The sequence below is a fragment of the Geospiza fortis genome, unplaced genomic scaffold (assembly GCF_000277835.1).
Source record: "Geospiza fortis unplaced genomic scaffold, GeoFor_1.0 scaffold130, whole genome shotgun sequence".
NCBI classification, from domain to species: Eukaryota; Metazoa; Chordata; class Aves; order Passeriformes; family Thraupidae; genus Geospiza; species Geospiza fortis.
In genome coordinates, this window is record NW_005054300.1 from 2179002 (window position 1) to 2200133 (window position 21132).

The 21132-nt window shown below is 42.0% G+C and overlaps 2 protein-coding genes across 3 annotated transcripts in view; one reads left to right on the top strand and one right to left on the bottom strand.

The window, feature by feature from the left end:
* Window positions 1-586: 586 nt before the first annotated feature.
* SMNDC1 (survival motor neuron domain containing 1) lies at window positions 587-9650 on the top strand. 2 transcript variants are annotated; one of them, XM_005416380.2, is made up of 5 exons: window positions 587-727; window positions 4100-4242; window positions 6044-6205; window positions 7021-7174; window positions 7937-9650. In XM_005416380.2, exons 1-5 carry the CDS (start codon window positions 608-610, stop codon window positions 8072-8074), a joined length of 717 nt encoding a protein of 238 aa, XP_005416437.1. In that variant the 5' UTR covers window positions 587-607; the 3' UTR covers window positions 8075-9650. The 2 variants fall into 2 exon arrangements, 1 of the variants encoding a protein (XP_005416437.1); XR_004082559.1 differs by having other exon boundaries at window positions 606-727; window positions 6027-6205.
* Window positions 9651-15380: 5730 nt separating this feature from the next.
* The window catches only part of MXI1 (MAX interactor 1, dimerization protein), a 57838-nt gene continuing 52086 nt past the window's right edge, over window positions 15381-21132 (bottom strand). The window contains exons 5-7 of the mRNA XM_005417320.3: window positions 19779-19893; window positions 18414-18585; window positions 15381-17270 (exon numbers count right to left, since the gene is read on the bottom strand). Of these exons, the coding sequence (XP_005417377.1) occupies window positions 17107-17270; window positions 18414-18585; window positions 19779-19893 (451 nt within the window). The 3' untranslated portion in view covers window positions 15381-17106. The remainder of the gene's footprint in view (window positions 17271-18413; window positions 18586-19778; window positions 19894-21132) is intronic.

Here is a 21132-nt window from a genome sequence, read left to right on the forward strand (position 1 = left end):
GTGAGCCCGCCGGATGGGCCCTGCCGGCCCCGCGCGATGAGCCCTTGCCCCCTCTGAGCGGCCCGGAGCCTGGGCTGGGCCCGGCCTGGGCCTGGGCAGGGCCCGCGCCAGGGCAGGCCCAGGCCCGCCTATTCTCCCGCGCCGCTCCGAGCCCCCGGGAGCCACGGCAGGGCCCGGTTCCCGGGAGCCGCAGGGGATTTCGGCCCTGAGGCTCCCTGTGTGCGGCACCCGGAGGGCACACACCGCAGTGCGCGGGGTTTGTTGGGACGTGCATTCATTTTCTAAGGAGCCGGGGCGGTGCGAGGCTTGCCTAAGGCCCCGCTGCTCACACGCTGTGAGCTGTGCCTGTACCCCGTGCACGGGCACGTGTTTCTGCCCTCTGGTCCTCACAAGTCTCTTGAGAGCAGCCGGAACTGCACAAAAATTAAATGAGCGGGTATCTATAGTCAAATTACTGAACAAACTCATCATTGAAACTTAACGAGCTGTGTTTCTAACACATTAGTAACAGCTTTTTTTGTTGTTGTCATTTCACCTTACTTGGACCACAAAAGCAGCAAAGCCATTGTTTTGATGCGGGGTTTGTACGTGTGTGTGTTCCTTGTAGATGTCAGAAGACCTTGCTAAGCAGTTGGCCAGCTACAAAGCTCAGCTCCAGCAAGTCGAGGCTGCCTTATCTGGCAATGCAGACAATGAGGATTTACTGAAACTGAAGAAAGACTTACAGGTGAGAACTTGAGGGTAGGTGAAACATCAGGGTCTTTTACAAGTGTTTTAACTTTCCTAAATATTTGTCCTGCAACAAAAACAGACACTTGGTGGGCTAGTTGCTTTCATTCCACATAGCTTGATATAGTCATGGTAGGTTTAGTTTGGAAAAACCCAAAGTATGGCCTATTTTAAATAATTTTTTTATTATTAAAACAGATGTACTAATTTATACAGCAAACTCATTTTCCATAACTTTGGCCAGAGAGGTGAAAGATATGCCAGTGCTGTCTTTACTATGTGCTGGGTTTAATTTTTTTTCCCCTGAAGCATTTCCCAAAGTCATTATTTTTTGTTGCTTTTACTAATGATGAAGCCTCATGGTTTAGCTTACTATGATGTTCTTACTGAGATCTCAACTTGATCCAGAACCTGCTTACTCATTAAATGCATTTGCAGTGTTTAAAGCTCTGGAGTGTAGTTCTGTATTCCTTGTGCATTTGAGTCTTGATTGTGTTTCTATATAAGAAAGGAAAAGAGTTGTGTTTTTCATTTGTCACAAGAACATAGTGTGTTCCTAACAGCTAAAACCCATTTCTGGTCCTTGGGATGTGGTTTAGTGACAGGAAGGCCACCAGCCTAATTTTAAATGTACGAGTGGTCTTTTAGAATCTTATTCATATAAAGACACATTGGCATATAGCAAATCCCAGCAGTGCTGTTAAAATCTGTCATGAGAGTGCAAGATGCTGCTTCATTTCTGTTGTGGATTGCTTTAGCCATCAGGTGTAAAAGTATATAAAACTACCCAGTGCAAGGCTCAGTGACCACTGCTCTGTATGGAAATAACAGAAATAAATTGGGGCTTCAAAACCAAAACACAAGTAGTGCCTCCAAACAGTGATCTTTAGAATTCCTTTTAAACTGCAAAGGCTTTGTGCCCACAAGGCACTTTATAGATCATCTGAATGTGCTCTGTTGTACACTGTTAAAAGCATGTGTATATTTTTATATTTTTAAAATGCACAGCAAAACCCATATGGGATGATATTTCCGATACCAACACGACCTCGGCTTTGATATGCAGAGATCATTGATGTGAAAGGACAACTTGCAAACTTTTTAATAAAAGCTTTCTGCACAGAATGGGGAAGATCTTTACACTTTCGTCCCCAAAAGGTTTGCTATCCGTATGTTCCACCTTGAAAATGACATAATGTTTTGCAGACTTGATATATGCCAACTAAGCAAACAGCTGTAAGAGTGGGTTTGATGCATCAGTGTCCCAACTAAACAGCTTTTTGTCTGTTCAAAAAGATGGTTACTATGTTACTGAAACATCTTTTTCCTATTATAAATTCTGATGCATTTTGTATGCTTAGATTATTCAGGATTAAATATTAGAAGAAATTGCTAGAAGTATTTAGCTTTTTGGTTCACCAAAGCATTTTTAGGACAGTGTCTGTGCACCCAAAGCCAAAGTTACCTTTTCTAGGCTTGATGGCAGCTGCCATCTTCTGTAATTGGAGATGAGATCTGTTGTGCTCTGGAGTGTAGGGCTCTGTCTTGCTCTGTGAAGACCAGTTGGTCAGGAAAAATCTTGGCAAACTAAGTAGTGTTCCCTGTGGGTCACACCTCCTTATCACGGGGATGTGGCACCAAGCCATGTTGTTCAACCTGTTTGGCTGTTCTGAGCTGCTGTGGTAGTCCAAGTCCTGCTCAGAAATTTTCTTGGAATGATCTCTTCTCTTAAAGACTTGAGAACTGTCTCATGGCTTGCAATAAAATCAATGTCTCTATCTCATGAGCCAAGCATTACAGTATGGGGATATCAGATGAAGGTTTTTACCAAAAGTTTGGTTATTTTAATAGCCTCGTGTGTAAGGGGCTTTATTAAATTTAGAGGATTCTTGGTAGACTTGTCTGAAACTATTCACATCCAAGTTCTAGAATAAGCCATCTCTGAGGCAAGAATTAGTCAACAGTTTGGTGTTACTGGTAGCTGCAATACCTGAAACACTTGTTTTGAGGAGTGCCTTGTGCCTGATGTGATGTACTTGACCTGCTGAGAGAGATACTTAAGCCATGATGCCTCCTGGATTTGCAGAATACAGCTACCTGTATGTTAAGGAGTAGTTTGGGATTTTGCACCTGGGAGGGAAAATTAGGCTAATACTCTGTGTTCACAAATTAGGTAACTTGATGTTGTGCTTCAGCTGTGGAATTAGGAAAATGGTCAGCTAAGTAGTAGAAGTAATTGTGTGTTCCTGTGCTCACAGTTGCTGCTGATTGTGCTCACTGGAGTACTTATTAACCAGCAGCTCCTCCAAAGCAAAGAGCAAAACTTACTAGCTGTTGGAAATTCAGACATAAACATGCTGCAACAGAAACAAACTGTTAGGCCTTTGATGTTAGTTGTATAGTTTGTCAGATAAAAGTGCTTGCAAGTTAATACATCATAAACTTACTTGGGAAGTGCTTACAATCCTTTAGGTTCTTAAGGGATGATGAACAGCTCCTTTACTGCATTTTCCTGAGTCTTTGTATGCCCATAGCTGAAGTAAGATGTGAAATGAGGAGGAAAGTTCAGGCTTTGAACACTTTCTGTAACCCTCCCCTGACTTAAATGTTTACTGTTTGTTAGCAGAGTGAATGGTTCATGCTGAGGTACTCAAAGAATTGAAGAATTTTTCTTCTTTAGGGCTGGCAAAGTTTCTTTGCATTATACAGAAAGTTTACATGGCCCTTTAGGTGCTGTCTCTTTTGACTTTTAACCCTAGTGAAATCCAAGAGAGGTCTTGATTGCTTAGTCTTTGATGTAACATTTACAGGAAATTGGATGAGGGTTTTGCAAGCTCCTGCTTGCAAATGAATTATGTGTAAAGAACTGGGAAGTTTTGTTACTTTGTCATCTTGAATTAGCAAGGGAAGGCCTGACCTGAAATCTCAAAGTCAGGGAGCTTAGGAAAAAACCAAACATTTCTATCAGAATGACCTAAGGAAGCCAATTCTTTAGTGTGCCCCTGGATGCTTTCTAGCAAAATGAGAGGGCTTCACAGCTTGGAGGGTGCTCTGCCACCCTGACTCTGCATGCTACAGTTCAGCCAATGAGAGAAATGCTATTAAGAATAATAGGCTACGTTTTGAAAATTGGAGGAGGGCATGGGCAGCTTTACAGCAGTACAGTGAGGACCATTCATATTTTTATCTACAATTTCAATTAATGAGTTTAATTAAATTATTAAAAAATGTAAGTGAGTGTAATTTACACATCAGCAATGAATATTATACAGTAACTTTAACCAAACCAAAACCAGTAAGCTTGGGGTAAAAGTATGCTTGCTAAGAGGAATTTGAAAAATTATTCTTGTGGGGTTTTTGTCTTTTATAGGAAGTCATAGAGTTAACCAAAGATCTCCTTTCAACACAACCTTCGGAAACCCTTGCGAGTTCTGACAGCTCCACGTCCGCCCTGCCCAGTCACTCCTGGAAGGTTGGGGACAGGTGTATGGCCATATGGAGTGAGGATGGACAGTAAGTGTAGAAAACTTCTCTAACAGTTACATGAAATAGTTCAATGGTAAGAGACTTTCATTCAGTTTGAATTGACCGGGATGACTAAAAGCAAAAAGAAATGATGAAATAAATGTGGTATTAAGTGTTCTTGGACTGTTTATGAAAGGTCAGTACTTTACGTAGCAAAGAGATGGGGGGCTTTTTTTTCACTAACCTTATAAAAGCAGGGTATCTTTTGTAAATTACCATTTGCTGGTGTAATAAATGGTAGAATGAAAGAATTGGTCAGTTAGGACAGTCTTTTGTAAAGCTTTTGGGATGTGTAATTCATGATTGGTCATTGCGTTCATATATGTGTGTTACTGATTACTATGAAGAAAAATTCTTGCTCAATCTCAGTTCGGGCCTCTAATTGAAAATTAATTTTCAATTTTTAATTAAAAATGCTGGGTTTGGCTATAAAATAACTATGTAATGCTTTAGAATTAATCAACCTTTTGGGTTTGGTCTCATATATTATCCTGTGTAGTTCTGGGAACCCAAGCAAATCATTCTGACTCCATAAACTTTGAAAGAAACATTTAGAAATTACTTTTCATACTGTAAATGTGTAACCGCTGCAGCTTTAAAAAACCTGCTTTTGCAGGACCAATATTGCAATTGTCACCACTTAGAGAGAGGCTCTATTTTTGGATGAACCTGCTTCTCTTAACAATGTAATTACCATGTAAAGATTTTGGTATAGCTCTTGATGTCTTAAGTAGAAAACTAGTCTAAAAGTGAACAGTTCTTTTTATTAATGAGTAAAATGTTTTTGTGTTAGAACTTAAAAATTGAATCTTAGGTCACCATTGGATCATTGTTTTTGTTCTGATCCCTTGGTTACAGGATCAGAGCTTGGGTAAGAGTGTGTCAGTGCCCATGGAAGTGCATCTTATTGGACTTTTTTGTTCTGCTTTTTTTAGAAAACCCTTCTTCTGTTGCAGCATTTCTTAAATGAGAAGTGTTTCATAAAGAGCTAGCCAGACTTTTGAGTTTTTGTGTGTTTGCACCTAACTCAGCTCAATATGTTGGCCCACTGAAAAAAGAAGAAATTAATTTAGTAAATGTTAATTGGAATATTGTCTGTGAAACAGTTCATTTCTTCCTCTGTTTGCTTTAGATATATCCTTTTGCCCTTAAGTTAGACACAGTTATTTTAAATATTTTCAGAATTATCACTTGCCTTTTTTTTCCCATTTTGAGGTCAATTTGACCAAAGTATTTCATACACATAAATATGAAATGGACTGATTACTGTGAAAACTTCAAAATTACTGTTCTAAATCAACAAGAAAACTTTTAACCTTTAAAGTGTTGAAGAGGGAATGTTTTGAAAACTTCCAATTTTTCTTAATTCTTTGTCTTACGGAGAAGAATGGAATGAAAGCTTTGCACTTCTGAGCTGACATTTTCTAAAACTCCTCAATGAGTTCTGTGAATGCAGCTTTTTTTTTTTTCCTATCCCATGACCTGCCAGAACTAAAACCAAATCAGGATAGTTGATTAGATTGGCCCCAGCATGAATAATTAGTTGTGATAGCTGTGAGGGCATTGCTTGTTGAAGCTAAAGGTCAAATACAGCAGATTCCAGTCTTTGTACCTGTGTCCCTTTGACCTTAAGACAATAATCTCTTGGTTTGATTTGTGTCTTACCCCTGAAAATGAAGGCTGGGATCTGCATATTTTTCACCTAGTGGCATTAGCTGGCTGATGTAGGTGTTGAAGGGCTGAGTATTAAAGCTTTACTCACATGCTTACAGCCATGATATCTTTACAGGTGTTACGAAGCTGAGATTGAAGAAATAGATGAGGAGAATGGAACAGCTGCAGTTACATTTGCTGGATATGGCAATGCTGAAGTCACACCTCTGTTCAACCTCAAGCCTGTGGAAGAGGGAAGGAAAGCAAAAGAGGACAGTGGCAACAAACCCATGTCCAAGTAAGTAATACACAGATGAAGTCTGAATGCTGATTTGTGGGTTGGTTGTTTTTTCTTTTTCTTCCCTCAGCTCTAAAAACTAGTTAATGAAATAGGTGTATTTTTGGTTTGTTTTTGTTTTAAATTTACATTTACTGAGTATCCTGCTGTGTCTAACACAGGAAGGTATTTGTAAGGGCTGAAAATTAATTTTTTTCCTTTGGAAAAAAAAAGATGGTACAATTCATCAGAGTTTGTTATAGCCAGTGATCCCTTCCCTAAAAGGTTGTTGGATGCTGCAGTGTGGCATAGATTGACTCTTTCAACTTCCTTATCTTCACTGAAGTAATCTTTGTCCTTTTCCTTCCATCTCTGTCCAATGATTGGTAGCATCAGAGTCCTGCAGACCTCCAGAAAAGTTTGGCCTTCTCACTCCAATGGGTTATTCACACTTCCCAAACCCAAGATATTTCTGAAATGTAGAAGTGCTGATGGGTCCCATTTCACCCAGAAATTAACTGCACCCAATCCCATGGGTTGCTGCATTTGGCATGGGCTCCTCAGGTGTGCTTGGTGGTTGTTGTTATGCCAAATACATAAATTAGTAAAGTAATGCTTATTAATGGAAAGATTAGGTTTGGAATTTTAGAGTTTTGGGATTTTTTTTACCTCCTAGAAGTGATGAATATTTACAAGCTTTATTTCTGTAAATTCTATAAACTTCTGGAAAATTAATGTGCATGTCTGTTTTACAGTCAGATTGTAGATTGTTACAGAAAGAGGCACAAACATAAAATGTGGGGTTTGTTTTTTGTTTTTGTTTTCCTTTTCTCCAGAAAAGAGATGATAGCCCAGCAACGAGAGTATAAAAAGAAGAAAGCTTTGAAAAAAGCTCAGAGAATTAAAGAACTTGAACAGGAACGAGAGGACCAGAAAGTCAAGTGGCAACAGTTTAACAACAGAGCCTATTCTAAAAACAAAAAAGGCCAGGTTTGTTTACTTTTGTCTGTGAGTAGCAACAGGGCATAGACTTCTGTGCAGTACCTTGAAAGAAGGAGGTGGTGATTTTTAAAGGGATGCAGCACAGGCATTTGGGTGTCTTTGGGATTCTGAAGTGTGCATTTTTGTATTTTGTGCACTTCAAATGCCTGGGGTTTTTTTTGGATTGTTTTGGAGGAGTGCTGCTCCTAAGAGTGTGAGCTTTCACTTGGCTGGGAGAACTAGGCTTCCTTCAGGTGTCAGCTGATGTTTGTTGGAGCCAAGAACCTGAGGGCCCCTCTAAACCTCCAAGTCTGGCTTCTTGCTGTGTTTATGGCCCAGGAGGCACAGTGCTGAAGACATGCCCTGGAACAGCAAGTGTAGGGCAAAAAAGGTAGCAAGGACATTAAGTCTTACTCCATTTCTGTCATGGCTTGACCAAGAGCTGCCAGACATAGTGGTAAAACTTTAATCTTCCTTTTGAGCAATTATTGGAGATGCTCTTATGAGAGGTGAATTTTATTCCTTACTGGCCTGACCTGAGATCCTCAGTACCACAATCACATCCAGTACTGAGATGCCAGAAGTTGCCAGCCCCATTGCTTCACTCAGTGACAACACATCACAGCTGAGCTGGCTGTTAGAAAGTGTCCCCATCTGTAGGGCAAAAGTTGAGAATGTTGAAGCACTTTAGATGGTAATGATTGCTTGTTTGTTTTGTTTTGGTTTTTTTTTGTAATTATTCAGAAATGGTGTTTTCTGTTTTATTTCCAGGTGAAAAGGAGTATTTTTGCTTCCCCTGAGAGCGTAACTGGCAAGGTTGGCGTTGGAACATGTGGAATTGCAGACAAACCTATGACACAGTATCAAGATACCTCTAAATATAATGTCAGGCATCTGATGCCTCAGTAACAGGTAGAAAAGGTGGAACTTCATCTCTGCAGGGCTTTTCACTTACCTTTTTATCATTATATTTTTCTAAAAGTAAATTATTTGTTGGCACATAGTGAGTAGTCCATTTTGTCACCATCACTTTGGCTTCAGCTGATTTGAGCCTTAAATCTCCAGCTATTGATTTGAGCCCCCCCCAACCATTAAACTTTTTGTAGCAGGTAAACATTAGTGAATTCATGAACTGCTGTTGCCTGTTACTTTCAAAGCAGTATTTGTCTGCAGCTTTGAATCTTTTATTCATACCAGTAGTGAAGGTTTTGGTTTTTTTCCTTCAAAAAAAGTGGTGGTATAAAAATGGCACCTTAAGAGCCTCCCTGGTTTCTGTAGTCACGGTGCTGTGACATGCTCAGCATTACAGAGCTGCTGCAGCTCTGGGAGAGAGCTGACATGTCACATGGAATTGCAAAGGAAGGTTAAATAACTCCCTTATAAATCCACTGTGGATCAGTTTGTACAGCTGTAAATGAGGGCAGAACAGGGCTGATAGGATCTCTATTACTAATGATCACTTACATTCTAGAAACAATAAATTTGACTTAATTCCAGTCCAAATTTCTTGCAGTTGAATTTCAGCAGAGGAGATGCTGTTTCTTGTTGGTTGTTTTTCTTTGTTTGTTTTATAAATGCTCATCAAATTATAATAGGAAGGTAATGAAATGTAACCAGAAAACCATAGGACAAGGAACTGTACTTAAAGAGTCCCCACCCATCCCCAGGGGTCTGGTGCTGTGGAAAGGAGCTATCCTGTCCTCCCTTGTAGATCTTGTAGGTGTGTTGGTGCAGTCCCAGACCTGCTGGTACAGTCACAGCAGTGACAGCCTGTGCCTGGGCCCCCATCCAGACACGGAGAACCACAGCACAGCAGATATGAATGCCTGGATCCCACTTAGTTAGCTGGGAGTGAGTAAAGGTTAGCTGGGAGTTTCTGTCCTTACATAACTGACTGGCCCTAGTGTCCATTGTACCTTCAGCTGTATTACAGTGCTGCTGAGCCCCTTCAGTTTTCTTCAGGAACCCATGTGTAAAAGCTCTTGCTTTTTTGTACTCTCTGTGATTTGCTTTCCTCTGTTCCTTGTCTCGCACTTACGGTAGCCATGCCACCTCTGGACCCGTAATGTGTTTCAAGAAGTTAATGGGTAGCCCTGTATACAATGTAGATATTATTTTTGTAAAATCTAGGGCTGAGTTAATGGACAAGAGTACATCAGCTATTTCCCTCATTAAATAAAACGTGTGTCTTGTCCATTAACCCTGACCATTATTTCCTTGTATATTATGTTAATGTAGCTCATTTTGTAATTTGTTAACTAGATCAGGTCACGTCAGCAATTGTTGATGCACTGATTGGTGGAAATGTCCATCAGTTACCTGAGTCACAACTCAAGCTAAACTCTACAAGCAGTAGTTTAGAATCCATACATAGAAAAAGGTTCTCCCTGTAATGGGAGATGGTGATTTTTATGAATACAAAGTGTGTTAATTTCAGTTTTGTATGTTTAACTTTTATTAAATAAAGTGTTTAAAATCTGCTGGATATATTTGTTGAAGTGGAATTATTCATGGGGGAAAGATAATGGTAAATCATCAGGACAGGGGTGAGTACAGCAGAATGTGCTGGACAGAATGTAATACTCAGAAGTGGCTCTGAAGTTCAACACACTCACTGCAGGATGAAGTAGGAGTTGCTTAATTCCTTATCTTCGCTGGTAGCAGGGGGTTAAATTTTCTTTTGCATAGAAAACATCTCAAGAGTAAAATAATCTGCTTTTTAGAACGGGAGTTTGTACTGCAGCCTGCAGCTACAACCACATGTCCCAGCAGTGACATTAACTAGGTGGCAGTTGTGCCACACTGACAGCCCAGTGCTGAGGAAGGTCACCTGTTGTCTTTCACAGGTGGCTGTGATACAGTGTCCCTTTCACTTATCCAAAAGGAGCATCTTGAAGTCAGAACTGACACATGCTAAAGCAGGCAGAACTGGAGTTTTCAGGAAGCCTACTCTGAACTCCACCTGTTCTTTTAACAGAAAAGAGTCTTTGGCAAAGAAGGCTCAATCCATATCTGACATGAGCTACATCTGCTTATCTTTAATAAGTACAATCAATAGACCATCCCAGGGCTATTTATTTGTTCACTAGTTCTGGAGAGCAATAGAGTGAGTCATCAGAACACTGATGATGGGTGCTGTGAGCCTCCCCTGCAAGGGACAGTCCAGCCTAAGTTGTTTTGGCTGAACTTTCAAAAAATTGAGTAAAACTTGTAACTTTCCACTGAGTAATTTACTGTCACCTCTTGTAATGGGGTTGCTTCATGAAGTTTGGTGCAACTCTTCTGCTGGGCACTGCAAAGAAGTGCTGAAAGAAAGTTTTGATTGGCTTTTTCCTGAAACACCTTACCTGGAATAAATGAAACAATGAGACCACTGTGCCTGGGGTGGTCCAATCTATGAAGAGAATACATTTTGAGAACAACTTATATCAACAAAAAAGCTGCCCCACCAAAACTGCTGTGTTGGCCACACAGCCATTCCTTACAGCACATCAAGATTTTTTTATGCTCTTGCCTCATCTGCAGGATGGGCCAGTTCATTGTAATCTGGCTTTGGAAGACAGCCTTAGTAAAGTGGCTTGAGAAATTATTGTAATAAAAATAAATCTTGCATGAAGCAATGCTGGTAATTGCCAAAACACAAGAGTTTCTTACATTACAAATTCTGAGTTGACCTGAAATGTGGCTGATGTTGTTTTGGTTGGTTGGGTTTTTTTTACAATTTATTTTCCAGTTTTAATAACTGGTCTAGACAGCAAGAAGCCTGGGAACTCATGCTCTGGGCCTTGGCACATAAATTACCTACCCCAGTGCCAGCAAATCCTGCTATAGCCAGAGACTACTTAAAAACACTGAAATGACAGGGAAAGTTACTGTAAAAGTAAAGAGTTCAAACCCCCCAAGCTATACAGGTGGAAGAGATATTTGTCAGAGAATGGAGATTTGTGCCTGTCAGATAAGAGTACTGTACAAAATGACCAATATGGGCTGCATGTTTCTTTTTCAACCATTTCCTATAAGGCCTTACTTTTATCTAGTACAGTCTCAGTCCTGTGCAAATTGAAACCCATTGTGGAAATTAAACCAGTAGAAACCTGACTCAGATCTGGGATTGCCCCAGTCAGTTTAAATATTTAGAAGTCTCAGCAGTAGCAAATTGAAATTCTCATAGTCATGGCAATCCATTTCTCCTTTGCCTCCCCTAAAGCCAGCGAGTGCTGTGTCACTTATTTATGTAGCTGCTCGGTCTCACAGCTTTGTAAATACAAAAAGGGACTTTACCTGAGAGGACTGCAATTCAAGAGTGGAGACCTTTAGAAGGCAAAACCTACAGCAAACTTCTGTGCTTCCCCCTGAGGTTCTGCTCACCTGCAGCAGCTGTGGCAGGGTCTTGGGAACAACCACTCTCTTTGCAACAGTTCTGCATTCCTGGGTCAGGCCCAAGAGAAGGATTGCTGCCTGGCAGCTGGTGCTGCTCTTTGCATTGTAATTTGTCCAATCTTTATCTGGGCTCTAAAAACTTTCACTTGGACGGTAAAATAAGGAGGGACATTTGCATTGGGATGATGGTGCCACCCACCCAAGCCAGCTCTGCTACATAAAAGCACTTGCACTGCTTCTTTCTGCAAAGCAATTCCCTTTCAACACTGAACTCACCTCACGACTCCTTGGTCTGTACAGAAGTGCAAAGCCTTCCCACAGTGGGTGCTGACTGAAAAAGTCTTGCTCTCACCTAGACTGGAAGGTGCTGTTACTTCCCAAAGAGACTTTATCCATGAGGAATATGAGTGAGCTGCATTTTACACCTTACCTGTCTGACAGACCTGCTGAAACTGGGATTTCCTGGGGTGATGGATATTATTTTGTACAGTTATCCAGCACTTTGGGATAGGAAAGAGCTTTTTTATTTCCCCATCAAGCCTTCCAGGAGGAGATCCAAAACATTTAATTGAGACATATTTTTGAAAGGGGACTAAATGGAAAGAATTTCCTAACCTTAGCTGAATGGAGCATTAGCAAGAGCACTGGTAGCCCAAGTTATGGCCTAGGCCTGTGCGCATTTTAACTAGAAACCACAATATTAAAACCACCATAAAATACTTTAAATTCCTTCATGGCTTATTCTGCTTTGCTGCAACATCCCTCGAGATCAAAATTAATCCTTGCTGAAGCTGTATCCTTGCTGTATTAAAATAAAGCTTCATCACATGTCTGCAGCACAGCAGTCTGCAAGCCAAGATGTTGGATGACTTGCTAAAGGCCAAACTACCCAGCTCACCCCACCACTTGCTCCAGGCCTCACTGGGGTACTACAAACCAAGGGGCTGATTTTTTCCAGTGTGATAAAAATAAATTGCTACCCACAGCTTTTACAGCATGGCTAATGTTGAAGATCTTTCCCCAAATAAATTACATTTCACACCTTTGACCTGCATCAGCCAGGCCAGCAGCACAATGTGACTGAACTGCTCAGCTCTGTAAAAGCCCACACCTCGAAGGACACATCCACCCTTCTCAGAGGCTGCTCAGCAATCCCTGATCCTTGACACTTTTGAAGGGATCTCAACACATGCATGTTGTGAGACAGCTCCACAAACAGAACCCCTCCATAAAAGGTATTTAGCACCACAGCCACAACACCAGTACCCACAGACTCCCTGTTCCTGCCTCTGCCTAACAACTACACGATCAGCCCTCTTTGCAGGAGGAAATGAGCAGAGAAGCAGAAGCCAGTGCTGGTGTATTATTCCCAGTTAAACAACCTGCCTTTCAGTGAAATGAAAACTTTGTCTGCACAGACACCACTCTCCTGTATTCATCCTCCCAAATGTCACTCAGATGTGTTGGCACATTTCAAGAAGATGTGACAGCACATCAGTGTTCTCTAGGTATTTCGTGCAAACTGGGGAACAGAGGGGTAGAAGGACACACTCCTCTTCCCCGAGGGTCCCACAGGACAATTCAGAGATCACATTGCTGATGCAGAGGAGTTTCAGTCACTATCAAGTCACGGAATTTCTCACTCACTGGACAATGTGTCCATGGGAGAAAGCTCCAGGAAAAAAAATAGGACTTTATTCTACTTTTATATAGCTTTTCATTGTTATCACATTCCTAACCTCAGAATGAAGTCCTATTTTTTACCATTCTCTTCCAGGAAGCGACCTTGATTTCTCTCTCCAATGATGCATGTTTGGTGTCAGGAAAAATGCCACAAGAAAAGCTTATGATCCTGGGTGGGGAGGAAAGAGAACAACTATCTCCAGTTAGGGCACCCAATGGATCCCACTTCCACTGAAGCCAAATGTTTCACCCATTCCAACAGGGCAACACAACAAAGAGGGAACAGTGAGTACAAGAGAACAAAGCAGAAAAGCAGGAGGCTGGAGCTCACAAACAGATGGCAGCAAACAAGCAAACAAACAGACAAAAGGAAAACACAATCACCCACCCCAGAAAATGATAAGTCTGTCTAGTTAACCCCCTTTCTATTGACCTACAGATTTCTTGAGACAGACAGATGTGAGACCACCTTCGTCACTGACATGCTGCTAATGGAATGGACGTTAAAATGACCTTCAAGTGACAACTCGCCACAGGATAACCGTGACAAATGCAGCCAGATAGTCATCTCCACCTTGTCTGCAGACACGAGGTGACATTCCATAATACACTTGTGTCAAAAGAAGGAAAATGCTGGATGGTCTTTTTAATGGGTTTGTCTGTAGCAAAGAGACCCACTGGGGATCTAATTTACAGAGGGAGGACTTGACAGAATGAGCTTATGAGGGAACTGTGCGTGCGTGTGCATGTCTGCCTACTGCATGGGAAGGCTGCCTCAGGAAAGTGCATCCAATTCTGCTTTTACAGGAAAAGTCACCATATTCTTGTAAAATTATAGCAACTTCTCTAAAAACTGGTTATCCTGAACACTGCAACGCCAGAGACCAGAACAGTGAAGGAAGATTTGAAGAGGATGGCAGCTGTGTGAGGTGAGAAAATGCAGAATCCGCAAAGCAGAAATAAAGCAGGGCAGGACAACTTTGAAAGGCCAGAGAAACATTTCCATCACATAAGAAATTATCAATACTCTAGCTGAAATCTGCTAGTATCTGCTACAAAGAACCCACCAGCTCCAGAGCAACCAACCCCAGGTCTTTGGAGTTATTAGAAAGGTTTTTAGTTTTGTTTTCTTCCTGAACCTCCCCCTGGCTGGACCACTGCTGCTGAGCAGTCAGGCAGGTGGCTGGTGATGGAAGTTCATCTCCTGTGACATTTTCCCCATTTACTTGCAATTGAGATCAGGACCCCTTTGAGACCACAACACTAGAAAACATAGGAGATACCAAACTGCCCCAGAGCACTATAAACAAACATTTTAAATGTATTTATTCCAATCACAGATATGTCATTGTTTTATACCAACTAGGAGAGCAGGGCCATTCTCCATCCCTTGAACTTCAGTGCTTCTCAGCTGTTGTACTGCTTTCCCAATGAGCATTTAACACAAACAGGAATAACAGGAAAGAGGAGGTGCTGTGACAGCTGCGGAAAAGGGCTCATAAATAAATAAATCCAACTGGTATCCAACTGCTCAGCACCAGCACTGCCAGTTGTCAACACTTCCAAGGAGAATAATAATGAATAAATAAGACCTTGCTAGAGCTGAAGTTTCCTACCTTTCACCACTCTACAGACTGTTTCAAGCCTTGTGTCATCCAGAGATCATACAGACCCCAAACGTAAATCCAAGCAGCATTTCTTCTTTCAAAGCCCTTGGACTCTATTTGTAACCTAGAGCTTAATTCACGCTGTGGCAGACTCCTGCTCCTGCCAGGTAACCTCCCAGAAAGAAGAACAGATGGACTGAGACACTGGATTACATGCACACAAGTGAAAACACGTTTAACAACTGCAACCAGATGCAAACTTAGTAAGCAAATTAATTTAAAAAAATCCAGACTGGAGAAAAATCATTCATTACAGCCATGGAAAGATTATTTCTCTACTCAAGCATGTGTGTTGTGCCTCTTACAGGGAATGACACATTTTGGAGAGTGGGGGAAACATCACAGTATTTAAACACAGGCAACTTATCACAGTGCAGAAGTCTACATGAGACTCGCTCAGGATGTCACCGCAGGACCGAAGGGCACAAGAAGAACAGCAGCTGGCTGAAGTGACAGGAATGACCAAGATGGAAGAACACAACTCATTTCAGATACAGAAATGTTTAATGGCGTTAAAGTGCTACTTTAATGGGGACCATATGCTAACATTTAAACACAATTCCACTGCACTGCTAAATATGGTTGTCTTTATTTTTTTTACTTTATTTTACCTCTTTTTACCCAACCCTATCTAAAACAATAAAATAAAATCTAAAGGACTGAAATTAACAACCCATTCAAATCAGCAATAAGTTATGAATTTTATAAAGCATTTTTTCCTCTTTTTTTCTTAGTAATGAGGGGTAATTAAATTACTTAAGGATATACAAAGTTTCAAACAATGCCATAGGTGAAGACTCTATTAAGGTTTTTAAAACTTGGAAAACAAAATAATCCTGGCCATTAAAAAGACAAAAATAAAAAAAGCAAAGCCCTCAAAGTGCAGGTTAGAATGCTTGTCTTGGAGAAAATTAGAAAACATTCGCTATAACAGCTCTTAACAGCACCTGCACAGATAAGGTGGCAAGGCCCTTGGGAACAGGACGTGCAGTCAAAACGTTACATTAACATGAGAGACGTGCTGAGCTTAACTAGGTTAACTACTGGACTGGAACTTCAAAAGTCAGCAAAGGGAATGATTCTAAAAAGAAAACTGAAGAAACCCCCACCAAACCTGGCCTCTTCCAGCTTAGCACAGCCTTCATCCATTGTGTGCATGGCAAAAAAAGGATCTTTGCATTTCATTGGGTCAAGTGCTTCATCAAAACAGAGATCTTTTCATGGCATAAATTCATATAAAAGACATCTAAGGTTTCATATGGACAAGCTCTAAAAAGATGCATCAGACTTGGGGTGTTTTCCCTCCCAACACATTTACAAATGTTTATCAAAAAATCACTTCAAATAAAAAGGTCATAGTGGCTCAGTATCTGGGCATGACTGTCTGGTGTGTCACCTCTCGAGTGCTGGTTTCGTTCTGCCCTCAGCTGGCCGTGTGCCTGCGAGGGGCACACATCTACCGGGGACCTGCTGGCGCTGGCACAGCCCCAGGCCTGACAGCCCACCCTGTGCTGGTAGGTTACAGGTGTGTACCTCTCGCTTTAGCCATGCTTCTGAGGTACTCACTGTTCAAATGATGTCCAACAGAAAGCTGAGTTGAATGGTGTTCTCCCCTGAACATCGCTGCCCCTCTCCCTCTGGGCACAGAATGAGACCTTCATCATTATCGGCACTGTTATTCCTAGGCTACGTAAGCCTTCTTAGATTTCCTAGTACGTTATGACAGCATTAGATTGTGGTAAACTGTAGGATACAGTCCTTTCAGGACCACAAAAGCTCTTCAGAAGGGCCTAAATTAGGTTGTTCAATCTGAATGCGGTGTAAGAAATTTTGACATTTCTCAGATCTCATGACAGAAAGAGAGGGATGAGTTTCTAGTATCCTCTTTCAAACAATTTCAAATAAATTCAAAAAAAGTGTTTCATCACTAAGGTCTAGATCCAGGTCCCACAGAAACAAACGGATTTCATTGACTGCAAAGGGACTAGTATTTGGCCTAACTTTTTGCCAGCAGAAATTGGGATTGGTAACATGACCAAATGAACAAATATGGGTTTCTGGGGAGGCTTCCTTTACCCAAAAAGCTTTATATACAGTTCTCTCCAGGCCTAGCTGTCAATATGTCAATTCTGAAAGAGGATACTGGCATCTAGGACCCAGTTTGATCATCCCAGTGAAATCATTCACCCTGCACTGTTGTCTCACTTGGTTCTAGGAAGCAAACGAGAGCTTGACACTGGCGCTGGAGTAACCCTCATCACTCCCAATACTCTGCAAGCTGCTGTGATCATCAATGTCACTGATGCTGGTTGTGCTGATATTGTCCACTTCTCCATGGGAGAACTCTGTGCTTTCAACGTCCACTTCAATCTCTTCTAGAAAGGGAAATGAGAGAAATGCACACAGGTTAGCACTGCACACCCAACTGCCCCCTTCATGCCAGTGAGCTCTTGGGACTCTCCCAGCACAAGGAATGAAGCAATCATCTGGCAGGTTCCCCCTGGAATGGGCTGTGGTCATTGTTTATAAAAAGACTAATACCAGCTTGGAGGTTTTTGTAGGGATTTGGCAAAGAGGTTTCACTCCTCCACATGCCAGCCACACTGTCAGCGTAGCTGAGCCACCCCACACACTGAGCTTGTCCCACCACCTCTTTCTTTGGACCTCTAATACCCCAGTGTTATAAAAAAGAAGAAACAGATAAGATTGAATGCAAGAGAGAAAATGGAGCATGAAGTTAACCCTAAAAATGCTAGTTGCTTGACTTTATATTGCCAAAGCCAGGACCACACACAATTACAATGCATTACCACGGGGACCTGGGTTACTCTCACACATGCTCAGTGGATTTTGGAACAGACATCTTGTTTTTAAGAAAGACTTAAAAAGCAAAGATCTAATTAACCAGGTATCTTGGGTTCCATATCGTTCAGGAATTTTCCAAAGGATTTTTGGTTTAAACTACAGAGTCACACCCAAACTATCCATCATCTTCTGGTCTGTCAGTATATATCAAACCATCTATTGTGCCTAATGTTCTGTCCACTGCAGGGATATTTTTAAAAAGGAAGTTCTCTTAATTCAGTTAGCCATTCAGATATATCTAGCCAGTTTTGACTGAAGAGGTGAACTCAATGGGAAGTTTGGTGGGGGGCTGGGGGGTAGGTGTGTGAAACATTGGTTCTAGTCTCATTAATATCTTCTTACATTTTCCTCTTTGTGCTGCCAAGAGATTCAGCAGACCAAAAATCACAATGAGCATCTCAACTTTACCATCTCTTTCAATGCCACCGAAATCAGATCAAGTCGACAGCAACAACAATTCTTCCAGACTTAGAACTCATGCAAAATACTGAACTCTCCATATGTATGTGTGTGTATGTGCCTGTGTGTGAGAAGAATCAGCAACCTAAACACCAAAGGCCATGAGAAGGGGAAGTTGAGAGATAAGAAATGGATGAATCTCATTCTCCCACTTCAGAGTCCTGGCAATTCCATGCTGGTTCAGCAACACCCACCTCGCTCCGAGTCCGAGTGATCCGAGGAAATGGTAGATCCAATGCTGTCCATTCGTATTCGCTCTATCTCCTGAGGACCCTGTAGCTGTTCCAGTCTTCTCTTTAGGAATCTTTGTTCTCGTTCCAGGTTCTCAAGCTGGTGTTGGCTTCTCCTCTCAGCCTCTTCAAGTTTCTGACATGATCAAATATTTTTTTTATTTTATTATTTAACTCAATAATTGCTTTTCTCCTTTTCTCCTTCCCTCCCACCTCCACTGCCCCGCCACCTGCCTTGCTTAGACCTTCCCAGTCCCAGAAGGATTCAAGTTCAAGTGCCCTGAACCAAGCTGCCTCGCAGTGTCCAAGCACAATGCCTTCTCCCCATATCTTTCCACCTCTCAGCTCCTGATAAATCATACCCATTAGTACAAAGAGTCTCTGAGGACTGAGCCTCTCCAGGAGACACGCTGTGAATTGCAGCAGCCTGTGGGTCATCCCACCCGGGATGGACACCTGCATTACCGCCTGTGCCCACGGAGGGGCCTCACATCCCCAAACCAATCCACTCCAGGGTTTGTTACGCTGCTCCAACATAAAAACGTGGCCCGGCAGTTCTGTGCTTCTTACTGCATGGTTTAGAAGGATTTCTCAGAAACAGTTTTCTATTCAGTGAGTGATTTACATAACCTACTACAGATTTCTTTGATCACAGCTGGGAAATCTACCAGGGCACTGTTCTTTGTTTCCTGCGACAAGCCCATTGCATAAGGAGGAGTCATTTCAGGCTAACTCTATCCCTTTGGCAGCACTTTCCTCCCTCATCACCCATCTTCCCTCTCTATATCCTGACCTGCAACGAAGTATTTCAGCCTCTCCCAGATACTGACAATGCTGCATTTTCTTTTCTCTTTGCCAAAAGTGGAGCTGGAAGAGCTAGGCTAGCTGGAAGGTTCACACATGGAATTCCAGCAAGCCAAATCTGTCTCACACTCTTGTGGTTTGTGCTAATACTTCGGCAGTGGAAACTCAGTAGCATACCAGAAAAGAAGCTGCATTTCCCATCAAAACGCAGTCACTCAGCAGTAGGTATGTTTTTCTTTAAAGAGATACAGCTGTCAACAAACAATCACAATACAGAACAAGATCCTTGCTCTTCAAATCCATCATTTTTGTACTTAAGGAGTTCATTATGGACTCTTCCAACAATGTGGCTTGTGGCAATGATAAATGGCTAACCAAGGGGGCAAGGCTTGCTTGCTCTTTTTATTTCTTTTTTAACAGTGTCATGTTTCCTTCAACAGAATTATCTCTAGGCAGCAAGGATGACAATTGCATTGCACTTCCCAAGATCCCACGCTGAAAGCAGCAGGGAAAGGCAGCTCTTACCTTGATATGTGCTTTGGCTTTGTTGAGCAGCCCAAGCGTGGTGTGCCGGGTGCAGTCTGGTCCGAGCGGTATCAGAACTTTTAAGCGTTCTAGACACAGGCGGAGGTGAGCTCGGCTGCAAGGGAGAACAGGAGGATCAGAGCCATGCTTTCTGCAAGGGAATGTCATTTCTTTCACTGCTGCCCCCCTACGAGGCAGTTTTCAGGCTTCCCTATTTCTATGCATCACAAGATTCCCCTCAGGTAGCAGCACAGACTGCTGCTGAACTATTTACGCTTCAAACATCAGCTGCTCACCAATACTTTCATTACTGCTAACCTCTGACAGACACTGTTTGTTTTCTTGCTGTCTGAACGGATAATCTGACCCATCTGGATGAACTTTGTGCAGGGGCAAAGGCACAGAAGAAAATGGTATCTCATGGATTTCCACTCTCTCTGAGCTATTTGCTGTCTGTTTTGCTGAGAAGAACTTTTGTGAAAGCAGTTTTGAATGACTGCTACCCCCTGCGTGCTTGTTCATTGCTAGCTCAGGGACATTTGCTATGGACTGACATGAACACCTTCTTTTTGCATGAAATTAAGATCATCAATGAAAAAATGGTCAATTCAAAACACTGAAACAATCCCTGGTGGCAATTCAAGGAGCAATAGGGATAGTAGTTCCCAAGAACTGCACTCTTACTCCTTCCTGGGCCCAGGTCTGAAATGCTGCTGGGGGTGCAAGGTCTGTGGGAATGAGAGAACCCAAGACCTTCCCCCAGGCATTCTTCTGACCTTGGCTACAAAGACAGGCTCCAGCACAACAGCACTGCTGGTGATATGATCCATTTTCTGCAGAACATGGCAACATGTTCTGGGGTAAATGGTTCAGGCAGCAGTGACAACACACATCGTCCTCAGGCTGCAGAGGAAAACTGTTCCCACTGTCTCCTCCTCTGGATCACATATGCAGGGATGAACAGCAGATTTATGGAAAACTATCGAGTGCGCGTTGCCTTTTTCCCCTCCCTCTCTCTTTCCCAGACATTAATGATTTATGTCCAAAGTTGTCATCCCAATCAATAACACAATGACATCAGCTTTACCATTCACATGCAAGAAACACCAGTGCAAAAGACTTCTGAAAGCCTATCCCAGCCCCTGCTCATGCACAAAGAAACTGAATCTAAGCCTGATCCATCTCAATGCAGGGGAAGAAAAAAAAAAGAAAGAAAAAAAGAGCATGGACAGTTCATTTCCATTTGTTTTTCAAATGCACTATTGCACCCAGTTTGAAAGGGGTGGGGGAGAGGAGTCTGTAATCAGGCAATTATGTCAGTGACAAGCAAGGATGATTAAGGGTGGAAGGGTCA